The following is an 18,919-nucleotide window of genomic DNA, read 5'->3' on the forward strand; positions in this document are numbered from 1 at the left end:
CTCAATTTTAATGTATAATTTTTAAATATGTAAATATCTATCTCTAAGGGATTTTATTTTATGTAATAACAGTTTTGGAGCTAGAGGTGGAGAGTACTTGACGAATTTTCTACTCTCATGACAACCCAAAGAAAAAATCCGAAAATTCAAAAATCCCGAATCTACCTGACCCTAAAATTAAGGTGTTTTTTTTCCTTTGGGTGGTTTTTTTTCGAAGTCAATGAAAATCGAATCCAAAATAATGGTCCCAATCAAATAATTGGGTGGTACTCGAACCCACCCGAAGTTTATGTCATCTCTTAATATTCTTAGTTTCTTAGGTTGTTGTCGTACTTTATTTATTTTTATCTTGTTATCCATGACCACTTAAAAGACCACTTAATTATTTTGATACTACTATAGTCGGTAGGAATACATGTAGCCATAAAAGGGTATGATCTGTTAATTTCTTCTTTGTCACATTTACACATTGGCAGCTAACAGAAGATTAAATTTTCATTTCACTCATATAGAAATCCACTTTTTCTGGGGCATTTTACTCCCCAGTCCAGTGTTTACAATAAATACATCTACTCCACTATGAAAAAGAGGCAATAGTAAATCAACGGAATTCAGAAGGAAAAAACAATATAACTCAATAATAAATTGATCTTTACGGTTAAATTTATATTCTCAGCAACCGCCTCGCCTGAAAAAAGTAAGCTCACATCGAGGAGCTATTTTTAATTTAAAAAATTGATTATAGCGTGGTCTTTACATATTTCATGGGTGCATGTGTTTTGGTTCAAAAAGTGAAGTGGCATCACAATATTATGCTACTTGTAAAATTACTATTAGTGGTCATATGAAGGATCAGGCAAGGAGAACCCTCCTCTGTCTGACGTGACATTGCAAGGTGAATCGTCTTGGCGTTTAATATTTTATATAGATTTGAAAATTAAACTCACGCGTATGGATTATTTTCATATATGTATTATATATTAAAGATGCTAATCTATTATCAAATGGTACATATTTTAATCTCGTAAAAATTACTGACTTTGAAAAGTTTACAGAGGAAAGAGAAACAAGACAATAGAAGGATACTTTAGGAAATGGTTAATAGCAAAAAAAAAAAACGACTTCTACATTTTATTTTTTTTTGCTGATTCTAGCAAGACCTTTCATTTTAATATCAAATTAGCATGATGTTAACTTTTTCATCAATTGTAATAGTAGTGTCACGTGTCATCACCTCATTGGATGAATGGGTCTCACTTATTTTTATTTAATAAAAATATTTCTGAAAAAAAAAAGAGGCAAGAATGGGCTAAGGTTTGAAAGAGGAGGGGGCCAGCGGTGGTGGCCTTGATTGCAGCTAGTAGCCACCACTGCCCCAATCGAGGTCGGCGACAACCCTTTCTATCGTCGCCGACCCCAACTGGGGCAGTGGTGGATGCAATCGAAGGAGCCCAAAATTGGGGCATCTGCAATCGTGGTCGCTGCTGCGGTCAAGACATCATGTTCAGTTGAACAATTGAGAACTTGCTTTTCTGTATTACAGGCTCGTATGACCAGAGAAATCAGGACATGTCTGATCTAATGTAATCTCTTCCTTATATTTATAATGAGTTGAGTTGGTTAGCACGATTAGTGAACATCTTGTTCAGTTTAAATTCTACATGAGTACACCCCATCACTCGGGCAATCCGTAGTGGTTTTTGCTTTAGGCCTTGAGCAGCATGGGAAACTTTGGCACCTTACTACCATAATTTACAAGCGCCTCTGTCGAAATTCGGAGCAAATAGCTCTGCAATCATTTGAGTCAGTGATTCATTTTGGGAACAAGTTAATCCTTAGAGAAGGAGATGAGAAAAGCTCCAGTGCAACTGAAGAATACCGTATTTTCAGTAGTTAAGCTTTAGCACGAATGTTGTTTATGTGACATGTTTTTAGCTGTAATAGTGTAGATGCTGATTTGGCTTTTCTATTGGATGATGTCTCTTGTATGTGGAATCACTTGCAACGCCGCGACCTTCCATGTCTTTCAAGGTCCGAACACGTCAAACGTGATAATCATACTGCAGAAGTTCTTTGGTCATTTTATCTCCCCTAAGTGCATTTTTGTCCATGATTTTTTTGTCCTCTGCTAGATTAGTTCCTTTTGGGAACAAAAATTGCCAGAAATTCAAAAAGTAGGACGAGATTTACGTATTTGTTATGTAATGGGTGCTTGTTATTTTGTTCTGTTAGGTTCCTTTATCAGATGATGATATCAATAACTACGTGTCCCGGCAAAGTTCATTGTTATCCCGCTGCAAGATCAACGGGATTCAGAGGAGCCTTAGCAGGTGGACACGATCTGCATGAATTATCTCTGATGCAGGCATCGGAGCGATATGGGAATTCGAGAATGCCCAAGAGAGCGAATTGTCGGGGGAAGCAAGAGCTCGACCATTACTCGACTCAGTTCCACAGCTTCAACCACTCAGGAACTCGTCCTCTGCTGCTGGGAGTCCAATATCTACCCAAGACCGTTCCGTCCAACGGCATTGTCTGGTGGTAGGACTCGGAGAATGTCCGACAGTTGAAAGTATTTTTTCTTGAGAAATTGAGAGTTTCTTCACTTTGCCTTGGCATGAATCGGTCGTTCCGCAGCAGTTTGGAGAGTCGCTAGAGTTTAGCGTCTATAAGGGAAGCTCATGGTCTGCATTCTCTATTGCCGCTTAGCTTCCCAACTTTCAGTTCTACTCTATCTTCTGCAATGGCAAGCCACTTCTTACAGCTGCTTCTTATTCGGTCCCAAGTTTAATTTGGATCATTAGGCCTTGCGTCAATGGAGGTGAACGGCTACTGTGATCATGCTGAGCGGTACAATGACACTCCCGGGGATCGTGGATTCCGTTGTCCTCGGTACAATTCTGGATGTTAGCAAATGATTCGAGATTACCATTATCACTGGTAGCTGAGAATTTTGCAGTCGTTCAAGCACAATAACATGGTTTTAAGACGGAATCTTCGATTCACCTTCCTTTCGGTAATTTCCGGTAATTGGGTGGTCCCTTGACGTGGTTGTATATATATATTTGAGTAACAATTAAGTGTGTGCTTATACAAGGAGTTTAAAGCACGGGTGTCGCTACTTTTGACTTCAACGTGTTAAAATCAGAAATCGCTGGTTGTCTTCCATTTTACTGATAGATATGAGACGGGGCTACCCTGAGGCCTGCGGGCCTTTGTTTTCCATTCGGCCCGTGTGTCAGCTTCCTAGGCCCAAAGAAAAAAAGAAAGATAAAATGGCCGATGGTCAATTGAACCGAGTCGGTTCTAAAAGCCCACATACATGTTTCTCCTGGACCATTTAAAAGGCCCGACCTGATCCGGCCCGACCCAACCCTTTTCAGTAGCTTCTCTCTCTCTCTCTCTCTCTCTCTCTCTCTGCTGCTCTCCGCATTTGCCTGCTCCGGCGACTGCTCTGCCTCCTCTCTACGTTTCTCTCTCCTCACTTCCGGCGGTCACTGATCTGTGGCGCAGCCGCTCTTCCGCATCCGTAGCTGCTTGCCAACTGAAGTGAATGAAGTTCTGTAATCTACTGATTTCCTGCTGAATCAGTGAGTGGCCCTGATCTGGGATAATCTGAATCCGGCTCTCCGGGAACTACGGCCTAAGGGAGCTCCCAAATCCCAGTGGGGGGCAACTGCCCCCATTGCCCCCACTTCTTGTGTCCGTTTACTGTGGTGTGGTTAGACCCGCCCTGATCGATCCATGGTCCTTTTAGATCGGTCATGGCGAACTTCTTAGCTCAGTTCCAGACCATCAAGGGCTCCTCTGATCATCTCGTCGTCGCCGGTAATTGATTGTTCATTTCAGCTCCCGCAGCTCAGTTTTCTATACTGTCGAGAGTTTAGTAGCTCCTCCGGAGATGACATTTAGCAGTGATTTGTCCGTCCTTTGGAGCTTACTAGCATTCTGAACGTTACCGTAGTGTATATGTTTAGTTAGCTCGACTAGTTCAGTTCTAGACAGTTTCAAAGCTCCAATGATCGTCCCGTAGTTCAAGGCTCTTCTCATTTTTCATCAATGCTAGTCGAGACGAGCTGGTGAGTGCTGAACGTGTATTTTGATGCAGCTTACGGTTAGATGTTTGAGTTCATTTCGAAAATTACGAAAGTTGTGAAGTGATCGAATAAGATGGCTTCAAAAATTAATTGATTTGAGCTCACCCACATGTTGTGGGCGTGGTTGGAATTCGTTATTGCAGCCTTGATCTAGCTTGCAATATTCGCAGCTAATAGAAAACAGATGCATTCTTCTTTCGGCATTGACTGATTGCTAAAAGCTCTGTTTTCATCCTACAGCAATGAACAAGTAGAGATACTCCATCTTGCTAACAGTTCTTCTGCCAATGTTTGATTGCAGTTGAAGATGTGAGTGACTTGTGGCCAACTGTCAAGAAAGGATTCGAAGAGCGGATACCATTCAAAAGAGCTTGCTTAAATAATAAGACACGTAATTCGGTGTTTGTTGAGAACTTGCCTGCCGAATTCATCTTGACAACAGATGCGAGACTCCGGAGCCGGTTTCCACAAGAACAGTCACTATTTTGGTTTCGAGAACCATATGCAACAGTCATCCTGGTTACATGCGAGGTAAATGGTGAAGCGTACAGATCTCTCCTTCTGTAAAATTAGGTGTATTCTATGCAATTACATGATAATTCATCATGTTATTGAAACAGTGATTTGATGCTAGAAATGTACGTATTGTACTAGTACTAGGAGAAGTTTCTGGCCAGATACCTGAGCTTGCATTTCAACATCTGGTTTTCATTTACCATATATTATCATTTAATTCCTAAATGTACTGAACTGAATAGTTCCTAAATTAGTCTGCTTTAGGATTATGTCAATTGACGATTTATTGCCTGACCTCATGCATGTTTGTACATACATGGAATTGGTACTATCAGACATTGCTTTCTCTTTCTTTTCCTTTTCTTTTTAAAATGCTTACTAGTTTGACTTTATATTGAGCAATTTGAATTAGTTTTGCTTTAATTTCCATTTTTATCCATCAAATTTTCCTTGCTCTCATTATATGGATGCTGATATTTCAGAAGGGTCATCTCCAAGTTACATTTTTTTTTCAGTCATATTCTTGGAACTAGTGGATTACAATATCTCATATGCTCTTTATGTCCAACTTACTAAAAATAAATATTCGGCTTATGTTCTATCAGGATCTTGACGAGTTCAAAACCATCCTAAAGCCGCGCTTGAAACTAATAGTCCAGAATGACGAGCGTGAATGGTTCATCGTGTTTGTTTCTAAAGCTCATCCAAGCAATGACCAGGCCACCAAAATGGCAAAAAAAGTATATGCCAAACTTGAAGTTGAATTTAGCTCAAAGAAGAGGGAAAGGTAGCCTTCTTCTCTATCTAGCTTATCGTCCTATTCGTTTGTAAGTCAGAATTTGAAGTCGTGGATCAGCTGGGGTCTTATTTTCTTTTTCCTGAAGTCTCTGCTGATATTCTTGGTTATTAATGCCCTGAGTTGCCGACAGTTCAGAATGAAAGTTATGCTCCCAACTGAAAATTTTTTGATGGGTCAAGATTTTCCAATTCAAGCCCAACTATTGTGTCTGTGACTCTAGTACATTCTGGTTACTCTCCTTAAACTTAGTTTCAAGTTGCTCAAAATCAGGGGAGAATAAAAAGGTGCTCAAAAATAGAAGATGCCTCTATCTTCCCCTGCTGCTGAATCAAAGGGTTTAGTATTTGTTAGCAATCCTGCAATTTGTATGCATGATTATATTTGTGAAGTAATTAACTTGATGTTGTCCTTGCTTTGTGTCTATCATGAGAGTGAATAAGAAAGCTATGGGCATGGTAATCTTTGGGTTTTTTGAAATTATAAGTTTTGTTGATGTGCATTTGGAGCTACATGTGGAAGTCCTTGTTTATCTTTTAAAAGTCTCTTACTCCTGAAAATTCTCTGTCCCAGGTGCTGCAAATTCGACATGCATGGTCCTGAAGCAAATTTCTGGGAAGATCTGGATATCAAGATTGTTGAATCCATCAGAAATACACTGGTTAGGCGAGTCCAGTTTTACGAGGATGAGTTACGAAAGCTCAGTGAGCAGCGCTTCATGCCAGTTTGGAACTTCTGCAACTTTTTCATATTGAAGGTTTTTCCCTTTTCAAAAGTTCTAAAATGGAAATGATAAGGATATTATCAAGCCTCAAGAAATTGGCATATGTCTGTGGGCATTGCTTTTGCTCTTGTGGTACATTTCCTCTGAGTGAAAAATCAATCATTTAGCATATTCAGGGATTAACACTCATTGATTCCTGCTTAGGGAAATGCAAGCATCTTTCTAGCATAATCTCTCCATACGAAAAATATCTTCTTGACCTATTTTCTCATATTACGCAGGAAAGCTTGGCATTTATATTTGAAATGGCTCAACTTCACGAAGATGCATTGCGCGAGTACGATGAACTAGAACTCTGCTACTCGGAGACAGGTTTGTTTGGATAACTGTAATTGCTCTTTTTTTGCTGTCGCAAAATAAAGTTTCTTCTCCCAATCATAGGATTTACCTAACTTACTCTTGAAGCACTTCTTATTATTAATATTTTCATAAATGTAGTAAATGTTGCTGGGAAACAGAGGGACTTTGGAGGAGTAGAGCGGGGTGATGATCAGGCAGCACTGCTTAACCCTGGAAACAAGCCACTAACCCAAATTGTTCAAGATGACTCCTTTAGGGAATTTGAGTTCAGACAATACCTCTTTGGCTGTCAAGCGAAGGTCTGTACGCGGAGAAGTACTCATATGTTTTAGCTTATTATACGCAGAAAACTCAAGAGGACATCAAATTTGCATATACATTAACCACTCTAACATTAGATCTCTTTATTTGTTTACTCTATCTAGATTTCTTATTTTAGTTCGTCAAGATGTATCAATATATTTGGGTTAACTCTTCATATATGCAATGATTATTCCTTGGCAAAAGCGTGAATGTTCTATTGGCATATATGAATATATTCTTGCCTAATTTTATGAAGTTGCTCACTGCTCTCATACCATGTTTTCTTTAATGTCAAAGACTGCAGGTGCTGTGGCTATAATCTACGAAAGTGTCACTAAATAAGATAGCATATGGTCAAACTGGATAAAAGTTTTGATGCCTATGTTTGTTCTCATAGGTCTAGTGTGTGCGCCCATTCTCACATAGTTAGGGATATGTTTCACCAGGTACACATTGTGATACTTGCTAACTACATGCAAACTTGGTAGTTTCCTGGTTCTAGATATGTGTACCTTACTATGGTATTGTCATACAGAAAAGCAGAAATTCAGTTAGTGGTTTCCTTCTTGTATGAATTTGACCGTGCTGTTATTATCGTGAAATGTTATGCCACTCTCTGTTTAGGAATTATTCTCTATGAAATTTATCATTGCATCTTGTGGAGTTCACATGCACAGAGAGCATTTACAAAAGGTGTGAAAGTTAGATCCTCTGCATTAATTGTTGCTTATAATTGCAGCTTCTATTTAAACTCAACCGCCCTTATGAAGTTGCATCCAGGGGTTACTCATTCATAATAAGCTTCTCAAAGGCCTTGGCGTTATATGAGGTAAGTCAATGTACTCCTATTCATGCTCACATAGGTCTACTATTTTCACCCATGGTTCTTATTTCTGAGCTGTATCACCACTATATTTCTTGTTCCTGATTTTTCTCCTATCCTGGGATTCTTCTCAGAGTATACTTCCTTTTTGTATGCGTGAAGTTTGGGTAGTAACTGCTTGCCTGGCTTTGATCAATGCAACTTCATCCCACTATAAAGATGGCCTTGTGGCGCCAGATGTGGAAAAGGAGTTCTATCGTCTTGAAGGTGATCTCTATTCGCTTTGCAGGCTCAAGGTAAGAAACTTGTGTGCACCATGTATCTGTAATATATGCTGCTTTGATTTGCTGACAAGTGGCACTCTCAATATGCTGCAATGATCCATATCTGAAAAGGATGTCTTTCTGGATCCTAGACTCTTTGGTTGACAATATATGTCTGCAGCTATTGATAGTACTCGATGCCATTAATTGCTCTAGTTTTCAAGCCAGGACTCTACGAACTTTTTCCCATCCTTGTTCCTCAGAAGTTAGTCTCAGTGATGACTAATGACTACATGGAAATGTGACTGTTGATGATGGCAGTTCATGAGACTGGCGTACCTGGTTGGTTATGGAACACATTTGGAAAGAAGTCCTGTCAACAGGTTAGGGTTTAATCCACTGAACAGCGAATTTGTTATTGATGTCGTGGAATTCCATTGCCCTCTTTCTTCTTTGTGTCAACAATCTAATGTGGTTCTTGATTCAAATTGAACTTCAATTGGTCTTCCCTTTTCATGCAGTGCTTCACTGAGTATGCTACCTTGGCCAAAGCCCGCAGTCTGGCCATCAATTCCACCTGATGCTTCATCTGAGGTGCTTGCAAAAGAAAAGGCAAGTTTTGTCATTGCTTGCTAGGTAGATGACCAAGAAAAATCATAAAACTCTAGTGCTGTATGATTCTAAATGCCAGTTGCTTGCCCTAAGCTTCCACTTAATTACTGAAATTTTCATTGGTGGAAAAAGCTATTGTTGTAGTTGAGCAATATTACATCTAAGACCAAGAGAAGATATATTGACACTCTTGCAAGATATATAGTGACTATAAATGGCAGAGACATATTAGAGATGTCCCTTGTATGTTACAGAGTTATTTAGCTTCGTTGAAATGCCATTAGTATTTTTTTGGTGATGGGAAAATACTTTAAAGATGGCCACGCTTATCTTTTTCTTTGCATGAAATTTAATAATTAGTTATGCTATGTTATCATGGTATCTTCTGCATTACTTCTTTTGAATAATCAAAGATGGATCATAGAAATTCTCCACGTCAGTTATTTTTCCAATTCCATTTCAATCTATTGTGGATTTAGTAGGGCATGGTGCAGAGAGGAACTAATATGACTTTCTTATGGTTCTTCTCATGAATGAATTATTTCATTTAAGACTGGCAATATGACCTCGTGGCTTATTTTTTCCAGAGTTTCGAAGACCATGCTACACTAGATTTAGGGATTTTGTATTTTCCAGAACTTTTGACCAAACTGTCCTTTTGCAGATGATCCTGCAAGCTAGTCCCAGAGCCAAGCACTTTGGTATCCAAAGGAAACAGTTGCCTCTTGAACCTTCAGTATTGTTGCGAGAGGCTAACCGACGCAGAGCTTCGCTTTCTGCTGGAAATATGCATGAAATATTTGATGGGTAATGGGTATTCAATGCTTGCAATGGTTATATTACTTATTTATCAAGGTTTTCTTACCTTATACAAATGGGCAATGTTGACTTTTGCTTTAGTTTTCTTTTGACTAGGGATTTATTTTTACTTGCTTTTAGAGCCCTCAGTTGATTCACTTATATTGACAGAGGGATGTCACCATCAAATAAATCGCATGCAGCTGCTATGTCGCGTACCAACTCATCTCCTGGAAATTTTGAAAGCTCAATTGATCGGCCTATGAGACTTGCGGAAATTTATGTTGCTGCAGAACATGCCTTGCGGAATACAATTTCAAATCCCGATCTTTTGAAATCTTTGTCATCTTTGGAAGAATTTGAGGTATTAATCTTTACAATTCTAATCCTCATGTGATCCTCAATTTCTTGATTTGAAGTCCATGACCGCTATTTCTTTTGATACTTCCACTCATCATTGATTCTGTAAAGCTTGTATTTTGTTTACATTCAGAATAAAGCTACTTGAAGATCTTTCCTATTTTTATGTAATCTCCCCTTCTTACACCAAAAGGGAAGCAAAGTCAGATAGAATTATAATAAAAGAACATGAAAGGATAGAACCCTTAAGAAAAACCCTTTAATATGTTTCTCAAATTCAAAACTTTACTATGACAGCAAAAATATATGGAACTGACGAAAGGTGCTGCTGATAATTACCATCATTCATGGTGGAAACGACATGGAGTTGTCCTTGACGGTGAGATTGCAGCCGTCAGCTTTAGGCATGGAAATTTTGATCTAGCTGCAAAGTCATATGAGAAGGTCTGTGCTCTTTACGCGGGCGAAGGATGGCATGATTTACTGGCTGAAGTCCTGCCTAATCTAGCTGAATGTCAGAAGATATTGAACGATGAAGCTGGGTACTTATCTTCTTGTGTGAGATTGCTTTCTCTGGGTAAAGGCTTGTTCTTGACCAAGGAGCGTCAAGCTTTTCAGTCTGAAGTTGTCCGTCTTGCACATAGTGAGATGAAGCAGCCCGTACCCTTGGATGTGTCATCGTTAATTACATTTTCAGGCAACGCCGGGCCTCCTGTGAAATTATGTGATGGGGATCCTGGCACTCTATCTGTAACTGTATGGAGCGGTTTTCCTGATGATATAACTCTTGATTCGCTTAACCTCACTTTGATGGCTACCTTTAACACTGATGACGGAGTTAAGGTTTGACCTTTTACATCATAGACTCTTGTTTCATCCTTGATAAAAGAATACAGAATATACTATCACTTTCATTTACTAAATGCTGGTTTTTATTTGACAGGCATTAAAGAGCTCTACTGCAATTGTTTTGAAGCCTGGAAAAAATACTATTACCCTTCCTTTGCCCCCACAGAAACCGGGGTCGTATGTCTTGGGCGTTCTTACTGGGCAGATTGGGAAATTGAAATTTAGATCACACAGTTTCTCCAAAGGTGGCCCAGCTGACAGTGATGACTTTATGAGCTATGAAAAACCAGTTAAACCTATTTTAAAGGTTAGCCTTATATGTTGAAACAGAATAGCAGAGACTATACATTGTCAGATGACTTTTGCGAAGATAATTTTGCTGAGAGCAATGTCTTGGCGTGCTATACCTTTTCCACTTGTTTCTTCTCTCTGTTAATTTTGCTGAGATAATGTTGTTCTTTCCCTTAGGTTTTCAATCCAAGGCCTCTGGTTGATCTCGCTGCAGCTATATCATCCGCTCTATTGATAAATGAGCCTCAGTGGATTGGGATAATAGTAAAGCCAATTGATTATTCCCTGAAAGGCGCAGTTTTGCACATTGATACTGGTCCGGGCCTGAAGATTGAGTCACATGGCATTGAGATGGAAGGCCGCACCAAGCCAATAGAGAATACTGTCGCCGAAAATGGTTCTTTGACTGAGAAAAAGAAGTTTGAGCTGTTAAAACTTGAGAATGGTCGGGTAGTATTTCCAGATTGGGCAAGTGAGACAGATTCTGTTCTGTGGATTCCAATTCGAGCCATTAGTGACCAGCTTCCAAAAGGATCATCTTCAGGTACTAAGTGGATTACATGTTGGGGGTTTTTATCTCATTGTGTGTGTTCACGGACTACACATAGACAGTTGTATATATTGATTTTTCATAAGAAGTCTAACAATGGTGACGAATGGACAGGGGACTCCCAGAAGCGGAGCATTGTTGATGGGATGAGGACTATTGCACTCAAACTTGAATTTGGAGTATCCCACAACCAGATATTTGACAGGTATCAACTTCCTTTCACTCTTCTTTTTTCCTCATTCTCTTTTCTCTTGTTCCCTTCTTGGGTAGTGACTGCATTTCTCATTCTTCTTTTCTTACATATATATAACTATTGTTTGGAGTTTCTATCACGCATCCCGAACATTTTTTGTAATCTCCAGTGGCTGAACTCCATTTGATGTGTTTTTACAGGACCATAGCCGTCCATTTTACTGACCCTTTCCATGTCACAACTCGTGTTGCCGATAAATGCAATGATGGTACTTTGCTTCTGCAGGTAGTCTCATCTTCTCATGTTTTGAAATTTTGTGCATGTATGGTTGATCAGAGAGGGAGGGTCTGGGGTTATATTTTGTAAATATAAAGAGTTCTACTGTTTTAAATGTGAAGACAATGTTGGCTCAAGGAGAATGTTACTGTTCATCTTTGTACTCAATGGCTAGTCAACCGTCGTGAATATATCTGTAATTCATTAGACCTGCTTGAATATTGGATTGTATTAAATGTTTGTTTTTATATACTTTCCAGGTTACACTCCATTCTCAAGTAAATGCAATGTTGACCATTTATGATGCTTGGCTTGACCGTCAAGGTGGAGTTGTTCATATGGGAAAAGGTGATGGCAGGCCAACTTCAGGCTTCTTTCCTCTCATCATTTCTCCCACCACACGAGCTGGAATACTTTTTAGTGTATGCATGGAGAACATGGTCTCTGGAGGTATGAGGATATAATTGGGCATAATTTGTGTGAATGATTCTTCATGTAGTTGTAGCTGTAGATTTTCAATTTTCCCATGGGTGCACGTTCGGTCCAAATATCAACTCTGGTCCCTGTGTCTACTTTATACTCTGAAACTAGGATTACTCAAAGACGCCTGCCTCCCATATCTGTTTTTTTTTTTTTTAATATGAAATGCGATAAGGCACTGTCCACTTGGTTATGCAGATGAAGTTAAGGCATCTGAGGCTGACACGATACTAAACATTAAATACGGAATCTCTGGTGATCGGACGACCGGGGCCCACCCTCCCGTCTTGGTAGAATCTGCTGAGTCTGATGGCACGAAGCAGGATTTGATCTTCAGGAGCGCCCTCATCTTTCAGAGGCCAGTCCTTGACCCGTGCCTGGCAGTTGGTTTTCTTCCTCTTCCTTCCAGCAGCTTGAGAGTTGGGCAACTAGTTACCATGAAATGGAGGATCGAGAGGTTGAAGAATTTCGAGGTAAAATGAAATCTGATGTCATGCAAGGGTTGCTGCCAAAATATGCCCATAAAAAGTATCTCGAAAGTAGTTCACTGATATTTGTCTTACTCACTCTCAAGCAGGACGAAATATTGTATGAAGTCAATGCGAATACCCTGAATTGGATGATTGCCGGTCTTAAAAGAGGGCACGTCTCTCTCTCCCCTGAGCAAGGTACTGAATATTGTAACTTTTTCTATTGTGCACCCTCCCTTCAGACATGTAGCCTAAGAACTCAGGGAAACTTTTCGATTTCTGAAAAAAAGAAAACTGCTTCAGAACGTTTCAAGTTGTTATAAAAAATGTTTCCAGAGCTTGTTACTGAACACCAGTTTCTTGAAACAAGCTTCGGCTATTTTCAAAACAAATCTGTAATTTTTACTGAACCACATTCTCCTTTGTAGCCACCGCCAGACATCAGTGGCACCTCCAACTGCTTTTTGCTGATGTATTGGCATCAGTTGCCACCTGCTGTTGGTTCATTTTGGTATTCGATGTCAGTTTTTCAGAATTGTTTTGAAGCACATTTCCAAACATGATGAATTTTGAAAATAAATCAGAAACTACTTGTGAAGTGATTTTAAAGGCTATTTTTCCTGAGCAACATTTAGGCATCGCTTGCGAGGCCCTTTAGCATAACTCATCTTTATACTGTGTCAGGTTCGAGAATTGTTATCTCGATATTGTGCGTCCCCCTTGTGGCGGGTTATGTTCATCCTCCACAGTTGGGGCTTCCAAACATCAAAGAAGCAAGCATAAGTTGCAACCCGGCAGGGCCCCACCTTGTTTGCGTCTTGCCACCGGCTCTGAGCTCCTCTTTCTGTATTCCCGCATGAAAGATCACAGCTCCTGATGCATTTCTGTTTTGCGTCTGCTCTACTTTTACATCCGTCCTCATACATCTGTGCAAATTCTTCCGAGGTTCGGGCATTGGAGAGAAGAGGCTTGGTTAAGGCATTCCGGTTCCGCTAAACACAATATTCTTTCTTTTCTCTTGTTTTTATTCTTCTGGTGTCATAGTTTGAAATCTTATATCGAAGTACATCACTCGGTTTGTGTACAGTAGGACATTGAAATTCATCTTTGTTGTACAACACAGATCATAGCGGTTGGTAGATAGACATGAATTGCCATGTTTTCACTCAGTTCCTTGGTGCAGAGAACTGAACTTTGGAAAATGATCTGTTTATGTTGATGTAGAGGTGACACTGATGCGGCACCAACGGATGGGTCCTCTGAATTCTATGAATCGACCACACTAATAAATTATAGTTCCAACTTACAAATCTAACTTGCACCCATTTGTCTCACGTCGTCGAGGTCTGACCTGACCGGCGGATCTGTTGCACTGCATCGTCTAAATTCTTCAATCTGTCTTAAGTGATGCCATGGAGGACACTGGTTCTACCTGGAAGTACGGACTCTCCGGGAGATGTCCGTCGGTCCTATCAAAATAAGAAACTTATCGTTATGAATTTCTATCAAAATAAGAAACATATCGTACGATGAATTTCGGGCTCTTCTCGAAATGTTTCATAGGTCCCATCAATACAAGAAACTTATCCTGCAATGAATTAATGGGCTCTTCTTGAAATTTATATTATATCTAATATAAGAGAAATTCTAGTATGAGACATTAAATAATATCTTCTGGTGAGATATATACTTTTTTTTCATCCTTTAAGAATTAAAACTTACATTTTAACTCATAATTTTTTTTAATTTTGTTATAATATTATCGGGTCATATTTCAAAACAATCAAATATATTGGATTAATAATGTCTTGCAACTAGAGGTTGACACGTGTCACAATTAATACTCGACTCTTTAACCGCTCTTACTCGTGCCATGACAAACTCAACCCGACTCTATTGAAACGAACGGTTTTTTAAGAGTATTGATTTAATACAAGGCCGTTCATAATTAAATAGGTATGATTCGAACACCTGTTTCAAAATTTTAGTTATTCTTCTAAAATACCATCATCAGCCATGGCTTTCATCATTGTTGGAGAAAATAAAGACGAACTTAGGTTTTCTCTGCAACCGAATGAAACAATACATAATCAAGTGAACCAAATGAATGAATTTGGTCATCTTATGATTAAATTTCATGAACGGTTTATGTATGGTCATGCTCCTACGTGCTAATAACGGCCATTGGCAATTGTCTTGTAGTGCAGTTAGGTGAAAATCGGAATTGGAAGAACACAGAATGGCGAGACACGAATATATTAAACATCAATAAAGATTGTGGAAAGGAAATGAGATTGTTGCAATAAGGGCCGACATAATTTAAAGATGATGAACGCCGTCGTCAATGGTAGCTTCCGGTGAACGAACGTCTGGCTTTTTTTTTTAGTTGTCACAAAAAAATAAATCCGAGAAAAAATATCTTCCCTATTTTAACTTCCTTAAAATATGGAATGTTAGTTTTTATGGGAATCATCATCCCTAAAATTATGAAATTAAAAACGTAAAATAAATTTAGGAAGAAAAGGTAAACAAAATCTAAAAAACATGATTCCTATAACTGTCATTTTAGAATCACTCAATGTTATATCTTTAGTTAAATTTGTCTAAGCAGATTATAAAATTGACTAATGCCAATATATAAATATACAAACTTATTAGTTTTTCATAAGGGTTCTCTTCTCTGATACTTTTATTTTTTCTCCTAAAGAAATTTATAATCCTAATACTATTTATAGCACAAATGAACTCTGGCAGACATTACAATTAGCTTGAGCTAATAAAAATAAACAAACAAAAGATAGTTTTATTCCATTTTTTTTCTATCATATGGTCGTCATCATTGCTGCATTCATCAATAACAGAGACTATAAACATGATTAGAATATGAAGGCTACCATTGGCAAGTCATTCAATTAACCAAAATCAGTATTGCTTGAAATCTTTAACAATTACTCGCTATTATCCCTTTAGTTAGATTTGCTTGAGCAATTATTGAATTAGTCTAGACCAATATATAAATATACAAACTTATTAGTTTTTCATCATGGTCCTCTTCACCGATACTTTTATTTTTCCTCCTAAAGAAATTTATATTCCTAAGACTATTTATAGCACAAATGAGCTTTGGCAGACATTACAATTAACTTGAGCCAATATAAATAAACAAAATAAAAGTTAGTTTTATTCCAAATATTTGTTTCTATCAAATGGTTGTCATCATTGCTGCATTTATCAACAATTGAGACTATAAACAAGAATAGAATATGAATGTTGGCCTTAGTAAGTCATTCAATCAACCAAAATCAATTTTTCTCAAAATCTTTAATAATTACTCGCCGTTATCTCTTTAGTTAGATTTGCTTAAGGAGATTAAAGAATTGGCCTAGGCCAATATATAAATATACAAACTTATTAGTTTTTTTTATTAGGATCTCCTTCACCGATGCTTTTGTTTTACCTTTTAAAGAATATCATGTTCCTAAAACTATTTATAGCACAAATGAGTTCCTGTAGACATGACAAATAGCTTGAACCAATAACACAAAACAGTTTTCAAAAGAAAAATTAACTCAATTAACGAATGAAATATCCTTGGGAAGTATCAACTCACCAAAAAAATGTTGCAAAATATCCCTTAATATCGGGGAATAAAATAAGGAAATTATTGTTGCCAAAAAGAAAAACTGATTGGAGACCAGAAAAAAAAAATCAAAAAGATCAACATGGGCTGGTCTTCAGCGAATTCTCTGAGAATACTACGGGAAGCCTTGAGCCTTGGCAGTGTTTGATGAAGTAAAGCAAAACATGTCCATAGGATTGGCCATCATAATCCAAACCAGTTTCCCGCTACAACGGCGAGACGCCCGGCAATGGGCTCTTTTCGTATTGAATGTATTGCAAAATTGATGAGGGAGTCGAAATTTCAATTCCGGTGAAATTTTTTTTCAACTAAATACAAAGAAAAGAGAACCCCGATGGTTTGTAGTAACAATTTGATGATCAAAAACGCAAAAACCTTTGTATTAATTGCTAGATGATGGTTGAACATGGCGATCGAAATTGAAAATAATAGAAAGAAAGGATGAAAAACCTGAAAAAAAATGGTTAAGAAACTGATAGAATGAACCAATGGAAAACTGAACAAACCGAATTAATAAATAATACCAAATCAGAGTTATAAAAAACTGGTCTAACGGTTCGGTTTTAGTACGATTAATTAGGGTCGGGTTATGCCCAAACCCGATTACATGCTGCCTCGCGTGTGGACACGTGTAATGATTTGATTGGGCCACGTGTCATATGAGTGAGGCACTAGTAGAAACTATTGTGGGCAAAATGAATAGTTGAGGGATTACAATTTGAAGGGAAAAATAAATTATGAATGGCCAAGATTTCGTGTTGGAATATCTAATGGATAGGATTAGTGTTTCACCATGAGACATTATTTAGTGCCCACTCTAGAAGCACTCATAATATAAAGTGGCGGTATTTACAAAAGAAGGAGCCCATGGTCTCCCCACAAAATGAGAAGTTTCAAGAACAAAGACATTAAAAAATAATTTATCAAAACAAATCAAGGTAACGACTGCATAAACTCTCCAATCCATCTATCAACATTTACTTCTTTGATTAATTTATAAATATTTTCTTTAATTCTAACTTATGTATTATATTTTCTCTTTGCTTTTCAGCGTATCTTACAATTTATTGAGTAAATGAAAATAATTCGTAGAAGATAAAAGTTATAGCGCTTAAATTATGGGACACAGTGAATACAAAGAACAATGGTTTAATCGACATGGATATGGTGTTTCTTGATGAAGAGTTACAAAATAATTTATTATTTATTGCAATATTTATAATGAATACGATAAAAAACTAATAAGTTCATTTTTTTTCTTGATTTTTAACTTCCTTTTAGAAATATTTTTTTAGATTTTTTTAAATATTTTTAAAGCAATATAATTTGTGGGAGCAGTTGTTATTTTCTCAATTTTTTTTGCATTTTTTGAAAACAAAATTTTAATTTATTTTAAATTTGTAGAATATATATAGGTATAGATTTGTGGTACTCGTCATTATATTGTTGATTATTTTGACTTTCAATAAAAAATAATTTTTGAAATTTTTATTTTTAATATATTTAAATCATCATAATTTGTGAGATTGCTTGCTATTTTCTCAATCTTTTTTTAGCATTTTTTGGAAAATGTATTTCTGACTAAAATTTTAAATATATAGATTTGCCAGACCTATCATTATCATTTTCATTTTAACCTTCTTTAAAAATAATTTCTAACTTTAAAATATTTTTTAAAATTGAATAATTTTTGGGATTGATTTTTATTTTCTCATTTTTTTAGCATTTTTTAGATAATTAATTTTTTTTATTTTAAAATATCTCAAAACATATAGAAATAGATTTGTACAATTTATGCAAAATATCATAAATATAGATTCTATTTAAGATGTTAAAGATATGACATGTTATGTATTTTGTATGATGCCATTACCTGTAAGTCACATAAACTATTATGTACATTAACTATGGGTAGGATTCTATCTATAAAAATATATTATATCCGTGTTTTCAAAGATCTATTATCATATTTGGTCTTCAAAAAATAAATCAAATCAAATTTTTATAGATATGATTTGTTATTGTATTTTGCAACAAAAATTAAAAATGTTTTCTACCATGTCGTGCATGTATATCTAAAATATATAGTTTTAGTGATGGAAAATCATGATTTATAAAATTTAAAAATATGCATATAATGATAATAATAATAATAATAATGATGATGATGATGATGATGATGATGATGATGATGATATGGAAAAGCATAAAAATTGAACACGTATGATCCTACAATGCACGGGCTCTACAACTAGTAACATATTATAGCAAAATATATATGGAATATAGATGTCGTTTCATATATAGAGAAAGTGTCATGCTAGAGAGAGAAAGTGAAATAGACAACAGAACTACCATGTATGGTTTAGGCGAGAGAAAGTGTCATGCTAAAGAGAGTGGAAGAGAGATCACAACTATTATTTTGGATTTATGAGAGAGAAAGTGTCATGATAGAGAGAGAATGTGAAATAGAGAGTGGAATTACTATTTATAGTTTAAAAGAAGAAAAATATCATGT

General features: G+C 37.1%; 1 protein-coding gene across 2 annotated transcripts; it reads left to right on the forward strand.

Annotated features, from left to right (window-relative positions):
* Positions 1–3,397: 3,397 nt before the first annotated feature.
* On the forward strand, positions 3,398–14,067 carry LOC116189755 (trafficking protein particle complex II-specific subunit 130 homolog). Of its 2 annotated transcripts, none has more exons than XM_031519472.1 (21): positions 3,398–3,828; positions 4,399–4,628; positions 5,219–5,400; positions 5,983–6,166; positions 6,415–6,505; positions 6,632–6,792; positions 7,536–7,625; positions 7,754–7,915; positions 8,204–8,265; positions 8,404–8,494; positions 9,159–9,301; positions 9,464–9,656; positions 9,950–10,495; positions 10,596–10,808; positions 10,970–11,336; positions 11,457–11,547; positions 11,736–11,820; positions 12,072–12,261; positions 12,490–12,764; positions 12,866–12,959; positions 13,446–14,067. In XM_031519472.1, exons 1-21 carry the CDS (start codon positions 3,765–3,767, stop codon positions 13,619–13,621), a joined length of 3,690 nt encoding a protein of 1,229 aa, XP_031375332.1. In that variant the 5' UTR covers positions 3,398–3,764; the 3' UTR covers positions 13,622–14,067. The 2 variants fall into 2 exon arrangements, with proteins under 2 accessions (XP_031375332.1, XP_031375340.1); XM_031519480.1 differs by having other exon boundaries at positions 3,399–3,828; positions 12,869–12,959.
* Positions 14,068–18,919: the final 4,852 nt, after the last annotated feature.

This window comes from Punica granatum, chromosome 1, assembly GCF_007655135.1.
Source record: "Punica granatum isolate Tunisia-2019 chromosome 1, ASM765513v2, whole genome shotgun sequence".
Taxonomy (NCBI): Eukaryota; Viridiplantae; Streptophyta; class Magnoliopsida; order Myrtales; family Lythraceae; genus Punica; species Punica granatum.

Bases quoted from the DNA above. Each gene is read 5' to 3' on its own strand.
- LOC116189755 (XM_031519472.1), top strand. From the start codon at position 3,765: ATGGCGAACTTCTTAGCTCAGTTCCAGACCATCAAGGGCTCCTCTGAT. The intron at 3,829-4,398 runs GTAATTGATTGT...GTTTGATTGCAG, and splicing joins TGATCATCTCGTCGTCGCCG to TTGAAGATGTGAGTGACTTG. The intron at 8,495-9,158 runs GCAAGTTTTGTC...GTCCTTTTGCAG, and splicing joins AGGTGCTTGCAAAAGAAAAG to ATGATCCTGCAAGCTAGTCC.